Raw genomic sequence first — 17029 nt, 5'->3', positions numbered from 1 at the left:
TGTGTATAGTTGTCATAGTTACAGTGATGTGTGGGTTGTCACAGTAACAGTGATGCGTGTGTATAGTTGTCATAGTAACAGTGATGTGTGTGTTAGAAGCGGCAGTCAGCCTGCTAATCTGGAGACAGTTGGGAGACCGTCACTACAGTCCGCTCAATCTGACAGCAACCTCCGCACACGTACACACACACATACACACACACACACACACACACACACACACACACACACACATGAACATATTGAAAAACTGATCTGAGATCTGATCATCTCACAGAATGTTTTGTTGATGTCGTGCAGGTGTCCCACAGAGCTGTCCGTCACAGGAGTCCAGTCCCGCCCCCGCCTCCCTGGTGTTCCGCACAGGAAGTGAGCCTGTTCTAAGCCCAGCCGCTTCCTGCGCCGCTCCGCCCAGCCAGTCGAGTCTCGGTGGCTGTCCTTTGCGCGGTTCTGATGGACAGCTGCATTCACGTGCACCTCCCAAACCGCTGCGGATCTCCATCGTCTTCACCCCGACTCAACCTGATTCTGGTCCGGAGCCTGATTCCACCGGCCTCTATGGTGAGCTGGTGCCACAGGTGAGAGTTCATGAGCACATGCTATTTAAAGTCAACAAGACTTAGAAACTGATTTGATTTACTTACTTCATACACAATTCTGGTCTAATTATATCAGTGGGAACACAGTGATAGGAAAATACGAGATGAGATGAAATAAATATATATTCCAGTGCGTTTGCATTTGCTTGCAAAACTTTAGCATTTTCTCTGAAAAGTATTGTGTTATCCCAAGTTTTGTGAGTGAATGCAAAGGTTTGCAAGGAATGCAAAATGTTCTTGGGGGAATGCCAAAAAATGTGCAAGTGAATACAAAGTTACTTCTGGTAAAGCCATAGATTTGCCAGCAAATGCCAAGTTTCTTAGGAGAACACAAACGTTTTATGAGTGAACATTGATTTTTGTGGAAACACAAATGTTTTGCAAGCAAATGCAGAGTTTCTTGGGAGAAAGCAAACGTTTTATGAGTGGATGCATAGTTTTTTGGGGAAACACAAACGTTTTGCAGGCAAATGCAAAGTTTTTGGAGTACGCAAAAGTTTTATGAGTGAACACAATGTTTCTTATTTGTTTCTTCATATCGTTCCAGATCTGTATGACATATTTCTGCAAAATATAAAGAATTTTATTTTGAAAAACATCTCATTGTTTTTTAATGGAAGTCAATGGGGAGCAAGCAAGATTATTAGTCACCTAGTGGCAAAGAATGAATTTGCATTTTCATTCAGACCAAGTTTTCAAGTTTTCCCGGGTCTGAATATTTAAGAATATTTAGATAATTGTGCTGGAAAACAAGGCAAAAAGACTGTTAAAGAAAGTAATTTTTTTGTTAATAAAGGCTAATTCAAAATATTAATAAAAACTAATCATTTATAAATAGTACTAAAATAACACACTCGACACACATCTATCTCATCTTGAGCCTCTGTCTATCTCAGGTGGCTCGGGTCACAGGGGTGACGGTGGAGCAGAAGAGGATCATGGGAGTGGAAACCGGTCTGGAGCTCATCACGCTGCCACACGGAGGCCAGCTCAGACAGGACCTGCTGGAGAGGTGCGTGCTGCCGTGACGATGCTGATGCTGATGCTGTTGTCATGTGACGCGTGATGACGTCATGCTGTGATTCCCCATCAGGCATCACACTCTGGCTCTGGGCGTGGCGGTGGATCTTCTGGGCTGTACTGGGACAGTGAGTCAGCGGGCGATGGTGCTGCACAGGATCATCCAGCTGGCGCAGGAGCTGCGCAACACCACACACGACCTGTACGCCTTCTCCGCCGTCATGAAAGCACTGGAGCTGCCGCAGGTACCTCCTACACTGGATAAAAGCATTGGATAAAAATGTAACTAATAGATATCACCATACTTCCCCAGTTGACTGATTACATTAAGAATGGCAAAACATTTTTGTATTACAAGTCCAAATATCCAAATGAAGCATTATCTAATTAAAAACTCACTAATTTGCATTCATTTTCAGAATATTAACCTGAACACTGGATGAAGCCAGGTTGAAAATTAATTTGATTTTGTTGTCATATTAGAGCTAAAGGTTTTTCCAAAGGGGATTCTAAATAAAATATAAATCAGTGTCAAATTATCTAAATCAAATTCTGTATAAATCAGTGTGAATGATATATGAGCAAACCCCTCAGTGAAACCCTTCAGAATATAGATATGAATAACACTCCAAGATTTGGTGTGTGTAAGTGCTGCTGAAGCGGAGAAAAAACTCACAACCTTTAAATATAAGCACGTTCACCGTGTTTTTTAAGAATAAAATGTTGTATAAATCAGTGTGAATGATATATGAACAAATCCTTCAGTAAAAACATGTGGAATATAGATAGGAATAAAACTCTTAAGTTTTGGTGTGTGTAAGTGCTGCTGAAGTGGAGAAAAACGTTTAAAATATGTGGGTCAATATCACCATAGAGTGCATTTCAACCCTCACGCTTCTCAAAAATCTTGGCTTTAATTTCTATGTCCATGTCATAATGTCATAAATAGTAGACACTCAAGTACTATAGAAACTCCCACACAATTTTTTTTTTAGATAATTATGAGCCATTATTCAACGCATAGATCATAAGATATGTCCACCCTGTCATGGTCATATATATTACTGTTAAATACGTTTTCATTGCAAAATTAAGATGCAAATTATATTTTCTGAAAGGTATTATGTCCCTTTCCTAAACAGGGTTATTTGTTTGCTTTCAAATTATAAATACATGAAAGATTTTATGTAAACCATGTGTTTTTAAAGAAACTCATACTATTCGCACATGTATTTATTCTTATATGAAGAAATCTGATATTTGGATACAGTTTTTGGTTTGCATTTTATTGATCCCATACCTAGCTATTGAACACACTGGATTATATAGATATGATTGAATTATTATTTAAAATATCATTGTAAAATATCAAGATGACAGGGTGGACCAGCACATGACGGGGTGGACACATAATGCAGAACACACAAAGCATGGCAAAATATGACAATGAAACATTTATTCAACTTCGAAAAAGATAATATTAAGTGCTGCTGAAGTAGAGGAAAAACTCTTTCACACTTGTTTTATAAGAATAAAATGTTGTATAAATAATATCGCAGGTGGTGAGGTTGGAGATGACGTGGAGAGCGCTGAGGCGCAATCACACCGACAGCGCCGTGACGTTCGAGAAGAGTCTCAAGCCCTTCATGAAATCCCTGAATGAGGGTGACGGTGAGTGTTTGTCGTGATTCGACTGTGTCTCGTGTCGATGCTGAGTGAGCTTCCAGCGAGTGTTGTGTGTGATAGACGCCGTGGTGTCGGGGCCGCTGTCTCTGCCGCACATGGAGCCGCTGCTGAGGCTGATGGAGGGCGAGGACAGCGTGGAGTCCACTGACAGAGCCTGCCAGCTGCTCTACAACCTGCTGCAGTCGGCACGCAACGCCGCGCTACACGCTAACGACTGCACGCAACACGCTCACGGCCTGCTCTCCGGTACACACACATCAGCCAAATACTCTCAGTGGAAACTAGCTAAAGCCTGCACTGAACGATATTTGTAGAAACTATTTTCACTCAGAAATTGCTAGCAAATTTTACAAATAATTACAAAGGAACAGCAAGTAACACTTGTAAAATGTGTTCAAGTAATCTTTATTTACAACGTAAAACTTTGTATGTGTATATATATATATATATATGTATATAAAAACATGATTTCAGTCTTATAAAAAAGTAAACTTAAAAACAACTTTAAAAAAATTTTAATAAAACATATATATATATATATATACAATGTGCTAAATGTCTAAATGTCTAAATATTCATTACATAATTTTGTCTCTTTATGTAAAACTCAGCATTTTGATCACTCAGAAAGTTAAAAGTGACACAATGTCTACATTTTTTATTTTGTATGTTTGTCAATGCCAAAAAATATGTTTAAATATAGTCAAAATGGCTCCTTGTCAAAAAAAACACAAGAAACCAGTTACAAACAAGTCATAGCAACAATGAGAAAGTCGCTAAGTGAAATTAGCATGTTTATAGATGTGTTTTGTTTTAAGCTATATTTACACATAAAATGATTAGTTCGAAAACATTTTATTTGTTTGTTAATCGCCCAAAAATAGCCAAATGTAAAAATATGTCCAAAATAGCAGTTTGGTCACAAACAAGTTGCGGCAACAATGAGAAAGTTGCTAAGTGCTGATCAGCATATTTATGTCATTGTTCATATTTGCATTTGATTCACCTACTACATAATTAAATGTAAAATGTTCAGAGAGTAAGTTAGAAGTGATAGAATGTCTTTCTTTTTTATTTGTACGTTTGCTAAAAAACAACAACAACCTATAGCCAAAACACATTGAAGTTTCAGCAAAAATAGGCAAAGTCGCTGAATTAGGTAACAAAAAAAGCCCAAACTGGCAACACTGACACACATACACGCAAAGTGCTCTGATTGGCCGACTGACCTGTCGCTCTCTGCTTCCAGCCGGCTGGGAGCCAATCCCGGAGCTGCTGGAGGTGTTTCAGACGGAGTTCGCCCTTCGGCTCTTCTGGGGACAGATGGGCGCCAAAGCCGATCGCAAGGAGCGCTACGCCAAATTCGACAGGATCCTCACGGTCCTCTCCAACAAACTTGAACCAGATGGCAGCTCAGAGGTTTGAGCTCTGCTAGCAAACACAAGAACTGAACCACATTCGATGAATGAACCCACATCTGAGTTTAATATTCCTGTGATTTATTGTATATTCAGATTACAGTAAATGTTCAAACAGACCGGAAAGACTGTCCAAACCAAAGCACAATCAGATTATAAAGGACCTTCAGACGTGATGCTGTTGTAAAGGTGAAGTGTGTCGATTCTCTCATTATAAAATTCAATATTTTATTGCTAAAAATATGCCACGCTTCACCTTCAATTTGTTTACAGTGATGATGATTTAAAGCTGTGATTGTGTTCACACCCGAGTGAAATTTGCCAAATCTATATTTCTGACCGTTTATATGTAAAGAATATATTTGAATTTCTTAATGGATTAAAATGGAAATAAATATATCAAACTAAAAGTCTGTTTAGTTTACAGACAACATGAAAGAGCATCATGTGATTTACTTTCAAATATAGTCAGGATTAGGTGAACAGCCTACTCGATGAATTGAAAAAGGTCAGATGGGACTGAATAAAAGTCAAAAATGCACATTAAGCAAACATATAAGGAAAATAGCAGTGGAGCAAGTAAAAAAAAATGACATTTAGATGTCTGTGCACCAATGATCTCACACACCGTGGAATCCCTGGAAAATGTACTGAATTGCAAAGTTCATTTGATTTCACTTAGACTGAAAACATTAGCATTTATTAACTGTTGTGTGCAGCCAGCAGACGGAGACAAACACCAAAACACATCCTGCGCATCTAAAACCAGCCAACTCACGGCACATCTGATCTGAAACATCATTACCACATTTAAACATTCTTGCGTTTGAATTAAAAATAAATAAATACCTTAATGCCTGTTCACACCAAGAACAATAACTATACCTTTAAAGTTTTAATTAACGTTCTAATTCATTGAGAATGAGGAAGACACACAACTTCGATATCGCACTGAGGAACGATACATTCGATACGATACGATACGATACATGCATACATTCTCGAATCACTTCCAGAAAGCTTTTGTCCCACTGATAAATGATCAAAACACTGACAACAAATCAGAATACATCTTTAATAAAGACCACAGCATTTAAAGCAGCAGACTTCATAAACAGAACATTTATAAACTGATAATAAAATCAATCTTAGCGTGAATGGGCCTTAAAGGGACAGTCACCCCCAAAATAAAAATTAAGTCATCATTTACTCACACCGTGGTGTTCTAGCCCTTCTTTCGATTTCAGATATAATTTCCCACAGTATATCACAGAATGATCCCATGTCATATATTCCAAGTGTTCTGGCGGTTTATAATCTACTCGATGTAATGTATTATTTAATGAAAATCCTGACCTTGACTGTTGTTCATGTGCATGGCTGCTCAAGCATTTAAAGTGGCGGATGCACTTGTTTATATCATCCGATGATACGGACGCTAATATAGATGTCGTTATAGTTATAATTTTTTTGGGTTAAGCAGATATTTAAATTAAATATGGCAATCATTCAGCACAAGTTTGGACACACTTGACTGTTTTTATGCATCATGAAGTTACAACAATCAGAGCTGAAGGCTTCTACATGCAATATTTAACAAACGCAGCAGAAAAAGACAACGAAAAACCATTTTAAAACTACAAATGTTCAGGAAATCACCAGAAGCAGCATAATGCATGAGAGAAAAGAAAGAAATCAAAAAGTAAAAACATTCCCCGTGACATAAAAGCACAAGAGTTGATGGAGTCACATAAGCACAGCTCACACTCCTGTAAAACACACGATCAGCTGTTTCTAGATGATCTGGATGTAGGACGCCGGCACGTATCCCACGTCTCCATTGGCCCTCTGAACTCGGACCCAGCCGTCGCCCTGATCCTCCTGCATCAGACTCAGCTGCTCGCCCACATGCATGGACACGGCTCCCTCGCTGCTGCCTGAAACACACACACACACACACACACACACACACACACACACACACACACACAGAGATGCTCACCGGACCGATCTCTCAGTGTTTACTGAACACCAAAGGAGTGCAGAAAAGAGAGGAGCTCACCGTCAAAGTCATAGAGCGCTGTGCACTGACCGATGGGAACGTCGACGTCAAAGTCCTCATCAAATTCACATTCGTAGATGTTCTCTGACGGAGACAAGCTGGACTCGCTCAGCACGGAGATGTGCTCTGAACTACACACACACACATTATACCGGTTAACAAAGACATCTCAGATCAAACGCATGATCTTCAGGAGAATTTTGACAACACACGCAATCCCGCATAAAGACAGAGAGTGTTTGCTGACGGACCGACCTGGCGGGAGTGTGTTGCAGCGTCCCACCGCCGGCTTCAGTCAGCTGAACCTGCAGAACACACCTGTGTTTATATGTGTGGAAATGTTATGCGTGTGAGTCTGTGTGTGTGTGTGTGTGTGTGAGTCTCTGTGAGTGTGTCTGTGTGAGTGTGTGTGTGTCTGTCTGTCTGTCTGTGTGTCTGTGTGAGTGTGAGTGTGTGTGTGTGTGTGTGTGTGTGTGTGTGTCTGTCTGTCTGTCTGTCTGTCTGTGTGTGTGTGTGTGTGAGTCTGTGTGTGTGAGTCTGTGTGCACCTGGTATTTGTTGAGCTCTCCTCTCAGTCTGGCGATGTTATGGGCAGTCTGTGTGATCTGAGGCTGAAGGCTGGATGGATCTCCAAGCTGAGAGTTCTGCTCATAAACACCCTTCATCTTCATCAGAGCCTCGCTGACGGATGGACAGAGAGACGGACAGTGTTACAGAGTTAATGTGAACGGCAGGATTCTTAGGATCAGCTAGTTTCAGTAGTCACAGAAAGTATTGATTGTAAAAAGTGGACATGGCAACCCTTGAAGAGCGTGCTCTGTGAAGCAGCCTTACAGATGTAAACGAAGGCAGCTTAGTTAAAATCACAGAACATGACGAGTCCTTGGTCGCTGCAATATTACTCTGCTCAAAAACAGCAGATACCAAATGAGATGCCAGAACGGTGCTATAGTGACCATGCTGTCAATCACTGCAATTTTGAGAGTGTTCCATACAAACACAAAATGAGATTTAAATGTAATTATTTCTATATTTTTTGTCTATTATCTCAAGTTCTAGAAATAACATGATTTGCATGATGTGTGGTATTTCAGTGCTCAGTGAGACGGAGATGTACCTCTGCTCCGTCTCTCTCTGAAGCTCCTTCTGGATGTCATCGATCTTCTCCTGCAGACGCCTCCTTCTCTCATCCAGAGGCAGACGAGAGAGATCCTCCAGAAATGATGGCTTAAAACACACACACTGAGACATCAGTACTCCACACACTCAACACTCCGACTGACCGCTCCTGTGCCTGACACTACATGATCTTAGTATGCTTTAATCTTACATCAATCACCCCAAAACGAATGTTACTGATGAGTCATGATTTGTTTGTATGCAGTTTTCAAGCACAAACTTAGTTCGACCACACTGACCCCACACAAGATCATTCACTGGAGTCATATCACTTGTAAACAGTATAAAAATTAAAAACGAAACATTTTGCATAAAGCTGCTCACCAAGTTCTTATCAGGAGACGTCACCTGAAAATTCAAACACGTGCACAGACAAACAGTTAGTACACACATATTTACATACACACACATCATATATAAACTAATCTTAATCTAGTGTGTGCTCTATTTCAGCATGTTCACATCTGAGGCCAGTGTGATGATGGTTTGCAGTAATTCCTGCAGTACAGTGTGTGTGAGTGAGTGAGTGAGTGTGTGTGTGCAAGTGTGTGTGCGAGTGAGTGTGTGTGTGTGTGTGTGCATGTGTGCGAGTGCATGTTTATGTGGTTTATGAGGACACAAATTTGTATAATAACATGGGTATGACATAGGTATTACAACGAGAAGGTGATTTATGAGGACATTTTCAGTGTCCCCGTAATTCAAAAGGCTTATAAATAATTCAGAATGAGTTTTTTTGAAAATCTAAAAATGCAGAAAGTTTCCTGTAAGGGGTAGGTTTAGGGGTAGGTTTGGTGTAGGGCAATAGAAAATACGGTTTGTACAGTATAAAAACCATTACGCCTATGGAGAGTGCCCATAAACCATAAAAACAAACCTGTGTGTATGTGTGACTGTGTGTGAGAGAGTATGTGTGTGTGTGTGTGAGAGAGAGAGAGAGAGAGAGAGAGAGAGAGAGAGAGAGAGTGAGAGAGTGAGAGAGAGAGAGTGCGTGCGTGCGAGTGAGCGTGCGTGTGTGTGCGTACCTTGTTTTTCTTGAGGAAGAGCTGTTTGATGCGCACTTTGGGCAGGTGTGTTACTGTGTTGTCAGATGTGGCAGCTCTGACTGTTTGACTGTAATCCTCAAACTCCACTTCAGCAGGAGGCACTGCACCCGATTTATACTGCTCTACGAGAGCCATAGTGTCCTGCACACAAACACCACATCAGCACGGCCAATCACAGCGTACTTCTAACATTTACTTTAGTTTATTTATAAAACACATTTAAAAACAACAGGTGTTCAAACCAAAGTGCTGTACAACAAATAAAACAAACTTAAAAACATACCTAATCAAGAAAACAAAAGGGCCAATGAAATCTTTTTACATTGTAAAAAATGTAAGCCCATCAGACATTTAGTGTCAGGAAGACATGCCGACAGATTAGACATAGAACAGTTATTGTATTTAACAGGAAAATAAAGCTGAGTGTCGTCAGTATAGAGATGTTATGATAAATTATGTTTTCTGAAAAATACAACATACATTATAAAAATATAAAATATATGAGTGGAAGCATATATAAGGAAAAAAGAAGAGGACCCAGAATAGAGCCCTGCGGAACACCACAGGAGATCTGAACCCGAGATGAGAAACAATTTCCTAAATTAACGGGGGAAAAAAAACTGTCATTAAGGTAGGATGCAAACCACTTCAGCACAGATCCCTGAAACCCAACTACTTGATCAAGTCTTTGTAGAATGATGGCATGATCTATTGTATGAAATGCTGCACTTAAATTAAGCATGATTAAGATACAGCAAGAACCAGAGTCAAAAGAAAGTAAAATATCTTTAGTAACCTTCAACAAGGCAGATTCAGTACTATGAAATTCCCTAAAACCAGACTGAAATGAGTCAAAAATATTAGATGTACTCAGTTAAGATGAGATCTCAGAATAAACTATTTTTCCGAAACTTTTGAAATGAAAGAATTTAGATATGGGTATAGTTATTCTGATCATGCTGATCAAGATGATGTTTTTTAACAATGACTGGACTTATTCTAATGTGTGATTTTTCATTCCTGTGCTGTATGAAGAATGTCTCAGTTACTTCAGAAAAACACAGATCAAACTTCTGCCGAATCTCCTTCTCCTCAGAAGTTTCTGCTGAGAAAAAGACCCCAGTGATGTCAAATGTGTCTCCTCAAGGGTTTCAGAAGAGATCTCAATGACGTCTGTGCTCTTATTAGTCTGGATACCAAAGTCTGCAGTCAAATGTCATTTATTATGTCAAATTATTTCTTTTTAGCAATTTATTTATACTAATCAATTTGATTAAACTCTACTTATTTTAATAATTGTTTGTTTATTTTGATAAAATGTTTTAAGTATTGATTTTTAATCAAGGTGTATTTATTTTTAATCAAGTTTATTTAAATCCTATTTTACTTAATTTAATGCATTTTAATGAAATAAATAAATTTTATTTCAGATTTATTTTCATCAAAATGGATTTATTTTAATCAATTAATATTTTAATCACATTTATCAAAATTCATTAATAATTTTGTATTTCTTTTAAGCATTTTTTAGCATTTATTATAGTCAAAATGCATTTATTGTAATCAAATTTTACGCATTTGTAAATTTTTTATTATTTAAAACAAGTTTTTGTTTATTTATTAATTATTTTAATCAAAATATTTATTTTAACCCTTTTTTTATTTTAAACATTTACTTATTTATTGCAATCCCCTGATCTAGGTTATCACCACACCGTGTTCAGGAAACACTAAATGTCAGTAAATATGAACTGGAGAGATGAGAACGCACGTAACAGTGGAATGATGTAGTCACATGACCAGACTCACACATTCCTGCAGCTCCTATCAGCTCTCGTCAAACTACTGTCAGTGTTCATGCATTTCCTTAAGAGGGCTGAAGTTAGAAATCATGAACTAACATACACTATGATATTTCCATGCAAACTGCAGGGAATCCTGATCTGTGTGTGTGCGTGTGTGTGTGCGTGCGTGTGAGAGTGTGTGCGTGTGTGTGCGCGTGTCAGTGTGTGTGTGAGTGCGTGCGAGTGTGCGTGTGCATGCGTGTGTGTGTGTACCTGTTTCTCATTGATGTTCCTCCCAGTGGAGCTGATGGCGTCTAAACACTTGTTGATGTTGGGCAGGACGTTCTTCTCTGTTTCAGAGAACTGCACGTAGCCGTCGGCTAACAATCTGATGCGCCGCTCCTCCATTTCCTGCAGCTTCTGTGAGCGACAGATAGACAGACAGACAGACAGGAAGTAGAGCTCATAATATTCCAGTCAGGCTGATGATCTCTCTGATGAGAGCAGACCATGACGCACCTTATACACAGACGGGATCTCTGAGTGGTAGAAGTTGTTCTGCTCCTTATTGTATTTCTGCAGCTGTGAAGCGTACTCGTTCTTACACTCGTCTGCTAAGTGCACGCGGATGTGAGCGTGCTGTTTGGCCTAAAACACAGACACAGCATCAGATATACAGTATCTGTTACCCATGAAGCTTAAGCGCGTGTGTTGAAGGAGTCTGTACCTTGTCCACGTCTGCTTTGGTGGCGTTTGCGTCCTGCTGGACTCTCTCTGTCTGCTGATTGGCCTTCTCTGCGTCTCTCCACTCCTTCTCAAAACGCTTCTTACTCTGGATATAAACCAATACAGATGCACACAAATCAGTTAAACATTCTAGCTCACTTCATAAACATGTATACATGATAAGAAAGCAATCAATCAGTTACTCATGACGGTGTCTGAAGCAGATGCATTCAGAATAATGCATTATAATAATGCACCATCTTCACCATCATGTCTACAGTGAGACGATCACACACACACACACACACACACACACACACACACACACGCGCACACACACACTCCCGCGGTTTGAAGATGCTCTCTCCGCTCTGCTGCATTCAGGGCCGAGAGACACACGCATGATAGACCAGCACTTTTCCCATGGGATGACTTATTACAATAAATTAATACATGAAAGTGTCATTTCTGAATGCTCTTAGAACATTCAAAACATCCAGGTTCTAAAATGCTTTTCTTGTTTATGTGAATGCTAGGAAAAAGGTTAAGGGAATGCCTAATTTTGTCATTTCACAAACATCATGGGAGTTCTCAGAAGCATCTGACACATGTAGTAAGCAGTAATGTTTATGAAGCATTAGACAAACGGCCAATGTTTCAGAAGAAATGTATTATAATGTTTTTGTGCTAACGTTTGGACAACATTGTTAGATTCCTGTTAGATGTTCCAGTTAGATCTGTGTGTGTTACACAGAGAATTGTGAGTTGTGTTTTGAAAAAAAAGTGTTTTCTGAAATTGAAAACTGAGTCAGAAGCTGAGAATTAGTGTATGGTTTTGCAGATTCGGTGTGTGCTTCTGCTGTTTGAGTGTCAGCTTTCAGAAACTGTGAGACAAGTACAGATTCTGTGTGTACGCAGTTGAAAAAAAACTAATGCTACTGAAGAACGTTTATTCATAACTCCGAGAGAACATTGTCAGAATGTTCTCAGAACTTTCAAACAAAAATAATTTTGGTAACAAAAAAAAACAATCTTCAACAAATCTTCATTCAGCCAAAATAGCTGGGAATCAGCATTGCAGACTGACGGTAGTGAGGCTGTTTATCAGGGTTTAATTCTCTAATCGACTCACTTTGTGTCCTGGTCTTCTTTGACGCCTCGTCTGGAATATTTCTTACAGAGGTTCCTTTAGAGAAACACACACAAAACAGGTTAAACCAAGATGAAACATGTTAACCCTGACCACCAGCGGCCTTCAAGAACACAAGATCAAACGCCACTTTAACTATTCATTGTGCACATGGAAATATATATATTTGACAGACTTTCCAAACGCTGCTGTCAGCCTTGCATGACAATATCACAAGCTTTCTGTTGATTTGACAAACAAAATAATGGGAAGTAAATCCAGGAGGGATTGAGATGATGATGCCGCTCAACCTGTGCAGAGCTTCAGCTTTTGGACCTAATTAATATTCATGAGCCAATCCTTTTTACATCAGGGAGTCTATAGAAAAGCTGACAGAAAAACAGTTTTTTGAGGATGATGATTTTAGGGTGTGTGGCATCAGAGACCGGAAACCTCTGCTTTATGCTGTACAAACACAAACCTGAGCTGTTTGGCGTAATTCTGCTCGATCTCGGCTCTCTCTTTGACAAACTTCACGTATCGCTCCAGCAGATCCAGCCCGCTCTGAGTGTGTCTCTCAATCACATCATGCTGGTCCTGCAAACACACACGATACACAGATTTCTGAGTGTGTGTGTTTGTGTGTGTGTCTGCTTGTCACTTCACGTATCGCTCCAGCAGATCCAGCCCGCTCTGAGTGTGTCTCTCAATCACATCATGCTGGTCCTGCAAACACACACGATACACAGATTTCTGAGTGTGTGTGTGTGTGTGTGTGTGTCTGCTTGTCTGTGTGTGTGCGCGCGTTTTTGTGACAAATGAGGACAAAGGTATAACATGGGTATTACAAGGAGAAGGTGACTTTTCAGGACATTACCCCATGTCCCCACTTTTCAAAACGCTTATAAATCACACAGAATGGAGTGTATTGAAAATCTGAAATAGCAGAAAGTCTCCTGTGAGGGGTAGGTTTAGGGGTAGGGTTGGTGTAGGGCAATAGAATATACGGTCTGTACAGTATAAAAACCATTACGCCTATGGAGAGTCCCCACTTTTCACAAAAACAAACCTGAGTGTGTGAGTGTGTGTGTGTGTGAGTGAGTGAGTGAGTGAGTGAGTGAGTGTGTGAGTGTGTGAGAGAGTAAGTGAGTGAGTGTGTGTGTGTGTGTGTGTGTGTGTGTGTGTGTGTGTGTGTGAGAGTGAGTGAGTGTGTGAGTGAGTGAGTGTGTGAGGTATGCAGGACATTCAGCTCTCTAGGTGTGTCACTCTTTTCCCACATGCAACTCTCAAACTAGCTTGACAGGTCGATCTGCTTCACACTAGCAGTGACCGACGACCTGATCTGATGGGTCACGTGACACATGTGGCTTCAGCAGAAATTCATGCAACTTCTGTTGTTTTCATATGCACAGCTAATCATAAGCATCATAACCTAACTCTGTTAAAATGGTCATGTTAGCACACACCATTGCATGTTACACTTAGTTGAGTTTGTGTTTCTTATTCACTAAACATGCATCTATTTTCTCTAGGTGTGTCACTCTTTTCCCACATGCAACTCTCAAACTAGCTTGACAGGTCGATCTGCTTCACACTAGCAGTGACCGACGACCTGATCTGATGGGTCACGTGACACATGTGGCTTCAGCAGAAATTCATGCAACTTCTGTTGTTTTCATATGCACAGCTAATCATAAGCATCATAACCTAACTCTGTTAAAATGGTCATGTTAGCACACACCATTGCATGTTACACTTAGTTGAGTTTGTGTTTCTTATTCACTAAACATGCATCTATTTTAACAGGAAGGTGTGAGAGCTCACTGATCTACTTCCTGTTGGTCCAGAAACCATTCCAAAGCAAAGGAGATGAGAAATAGTTTGTGTGTTCAGAGATGATCTGACACCAGCGGTAAACCAGTTTAACCTGTACAGGTAAAGCCTCAGACACTGAAAGCAAATCACAGTGGGGCTGTCACGTGACTTAAAGAATAAATAATAGTAGCTACAAATAGGTGAACATAAATCAATGTCATTTTAATTTCTTCATAAACGATTAAGATGAGAAGTATTGCTGTTGCAACTGTCCCAACTAACCCAGTAGGATATAGACAAACCGCAACAAATGACCAAATAAAGCTTTATTGGTGCACTGGTCCACATTTGAAGTGTTTTTGCGTTGTTTTCAGTTTCAGTTTGTTGCGTTGATTAGGCTACTTTTTTACGCACGCATTTCATTTATCACTTTTGTATAATTATTTCAGCTCTTAGTGATACTTGGTATCAATATCAATATACACTTTCTGGGTCGCACTGGTTCAATTTAAATTAATAGCCATAATTGAAAAAAACAAAACAGTGTCGTTACATTTTTAATGTCAGATGTACGAATGAATGCTCTCAGGTGTGCATCTTTTTTACGCGATTTGAACGCGTCCAGTATTATCAAAAATAGCCTATTGGTTTCTAATATACATTACATATAAATATATGTGCTTGTGTCGGCATAACATAGTCTAATTTCGGACAAGTAAACTATACTTTTCCAATCATAAAAAGGTTAATCGTGAATGCAGTCAAAAGTTGTGAGAGTTGGAGTCAAGCTGAAGCACAGGTAAACACACACCTGTTTGCTTGTGAAGTAAAGAACACACTTACCCACAGATCTGAACCCCAATCCATGATCTCTGACAGATCCGACAGAAACCACTGCAGCCAACGAGCGCGAGACACGAAACTCCTCAAAGAAGCTTGTTTTAGTTCACAGTCTCTCCAGACATATATATCAGGTAATGTGGGGTCTTTACGTGTTCCCCGTCAAACACGGTTATTTCAGCAGGTACAGTGAAGAGGATCGTCTCATCTGAGCGCGAGACTGAATGTCACCTCAGCACACCTGAGCTCAGGTGCATTTGATTGTGCTTCTGAATCACTGGCCGTTCTCAGTCGATGGACTTTTGGCAGATAACAACGTCTCCAACACGGTTAAGAAATAAAAATAAAACACTGGTAAAAATTAAAGATATTTATAATCCGTAATGATGACAGTGGCCTTTGTGAACACTACTTGTAACGTTGTAACACTACACTGTCACTGACATCTACCGGATCAAAGTGTTAATACAAACTGCTACTTGATCGAGCTGGACGAATGGACCAATCACAGTCGCTTGGTGTCAGGTGGTTGGACCAATCACAGTCGTTTGGTGTCAGGTGGTTGGACCAATCACAGTCGCCCGATGACTGAATGGCCCAATCACTGTTTTATTGTTAACCTCTCAGTCTTCAGTGGTGGATCAGGGATTTGTTGTTTGTATTATTACAAAGACGTTCTTTCTACTTCTTAATATTACAGTCATTCTTACATGTGTCAGGTAAAGGACATTAGACCTGCATGATAAAATTGCATTTATTTGACTTTTCTGATTCTTTTGAATCACATCATCACTAAAAAGGCTATATTCAAAGTATAGCTTTATAGCAAAGATTTGGTGAAATTTGAAAGCCAAATTTCCATTCTTCTTACAACCAATCAGAGGCTTGGTCACCAGCGGAAATTGTGTTTTACGCTCCACAATTAACCGTCTGATTCTGCTCTTTTAGTGCACTCATTTGTTTAGTCTGTTAGTCGGTAGTTAGTTTGGGGGATTTGTTTGATTTCTTGATTTTTTTTATTTATTTTGGTCCATTAGTATTCAAAGGGTTAGTTCACTCGAAAATGAAAATTACCCCATGATTCACTCACCCTCAAGCTATCCTAGTTGTATATGACTTTATTCTTTCAGACGAATCCAGTCGGAGTTATATTAAAAACATCCTGGCTCTTCCAAGCTTTATAATGGCAGTGAATGGGTGTTGAGATTTTGAAGTCCAATAAAGTTCATCCATCCATCATAAAAGTGCTCCACACGGCTCCGGGGGGTTAATAAAGTCATTCCCGAAGTGAAGAGATGTGTTTGTGTTCGAAAAAATATACATATTTAAAACTTTATAATCCATAATCTCTAGCTTCCGCTGACTGTCACATGTGTGCTCAGGAGAGACTGGTCTTTCAGCGGATGAAGTAGGATGTAGGCGTAGAGTCTTTGTCAGTAATAGTAATAATATTTTGTTATTAAATTACTATTTTTTTTTTATTAATGACTGCTTTTCCGCAATGTCTGAAATGTCTCTATTTCTGATTGTCAACATTTGTATTTTCATCTTTAACTTAATTTTGTCCACCTGACCAAAACAATTGACCCCGTCTCACTGCTTCTCCCTCTTTCAGTCATCAGTGTCTTAAATCCGAAACAGATTCGTTCCAGCAGGATGGAAGGATGATTGACTGGGAAATGCTGGAAGCAGAACATCTATTGCAAACTAAGGTCTGTCATTTCTT

At 39.6% G+C, this 17029-nt stretch overlaps 2 protein-coding genes across 3 annotated transcripts; one reads left to right on the top strand and one right to left on the bottom strand.

Annotated features, from left to right (window-relative positions):
* Nucleotides 1–1498: 1498 nt before the first annotated feature.
* LOC107571797 (breast cancer anti-estrogen resistance protein 3-like) lies at nucleotides 1499–7952 on the top strand. 2 transcript variants are annotated; one of them, XM_016258173.1, is made up of 7 exons: nucleotides 1499–1611; nucleotides 1693–1864; nucleotides 3179–3290; nucleotides 3366–3551; nucleotides 4555–4724; nucleotides 4820–4912; nucleotides 7879–7952. In XM_016258173.1, the coding sequence occupies exons 1-6, from the start codon at nucleotides 1538–1540 to the stop codon at nucleotides 4880–4882; spliced, it is 777 nt and encodes a 258-aa protein (XP_016113659.1). In that variant the 5' UTR covers nucleotides 1499–1537; the 3' UTR covers nucleotides 4883–4912; nucleotides 7879–7952. The 2 variants fall into 2 exon arrangements, with proteins under 2 accessions (XP_016113659.1, XP_016113657.1); XM_016258171.1 differs by lacking the exon at nucleotides 7879–7952 and having other exon boundaries at nucleotides 4820–6278.
* On the bottom strand, nucleotides 6359–12129 carry LOC107571791 (cdc42-interacting protein 4 homolog). Its single transcript, XM_016258164.1, has 11 exons — nucleotides 12098–12129; nucleotides 11521–11677; nucleotides 11313–11441; nucleotides 11067–11213; nucleotides 8989–9150; nucleotides 8288–8311; nucleotides 7902–8011; nucleotides 7333–7465; nucleotides 7041–7090; nucleotides 6786–6916; nucleotides 6359–6660 (listed from the first exon to the last, which is right to left on the bottom strand). Exons 1-11 carry the CDS (start codon nucleotides 12127–12129, stop codon nucleotides 6518–6520), a joined length of 1218 nt encoding a protein of 405 aa, XP_016113650.1. The 3' UTR covers nucleotides 6359–6517.
* Between the last annotated feature and the right edge of the window lie 4900 nt (nucleotides 12130–17029).

Source organism: Sinocyclocheilus grahami, unplaced genomic scaffold (genome assembly GCF_001515645.1).
Source record: "Sinocyclocheilus grahami isolate Dianchi unplaced genomic scaffold, SAMN03320097.WGS_v1.1 scaffold1652.1, whole genome shotgun sequence".
Lineage (NCBI taxonomy): Eukaryota > Metazoa > Chordata > Actinopteri > Cypriniformes > Cyprinidae > Sinocyclocheilus > Sinocyclocheilus grahami.
The sequence above is the reverse complement of the archived record's forward strand: the minus strand, read 5'-3'. Positions and strand labels throughout refer to the sequence as shown.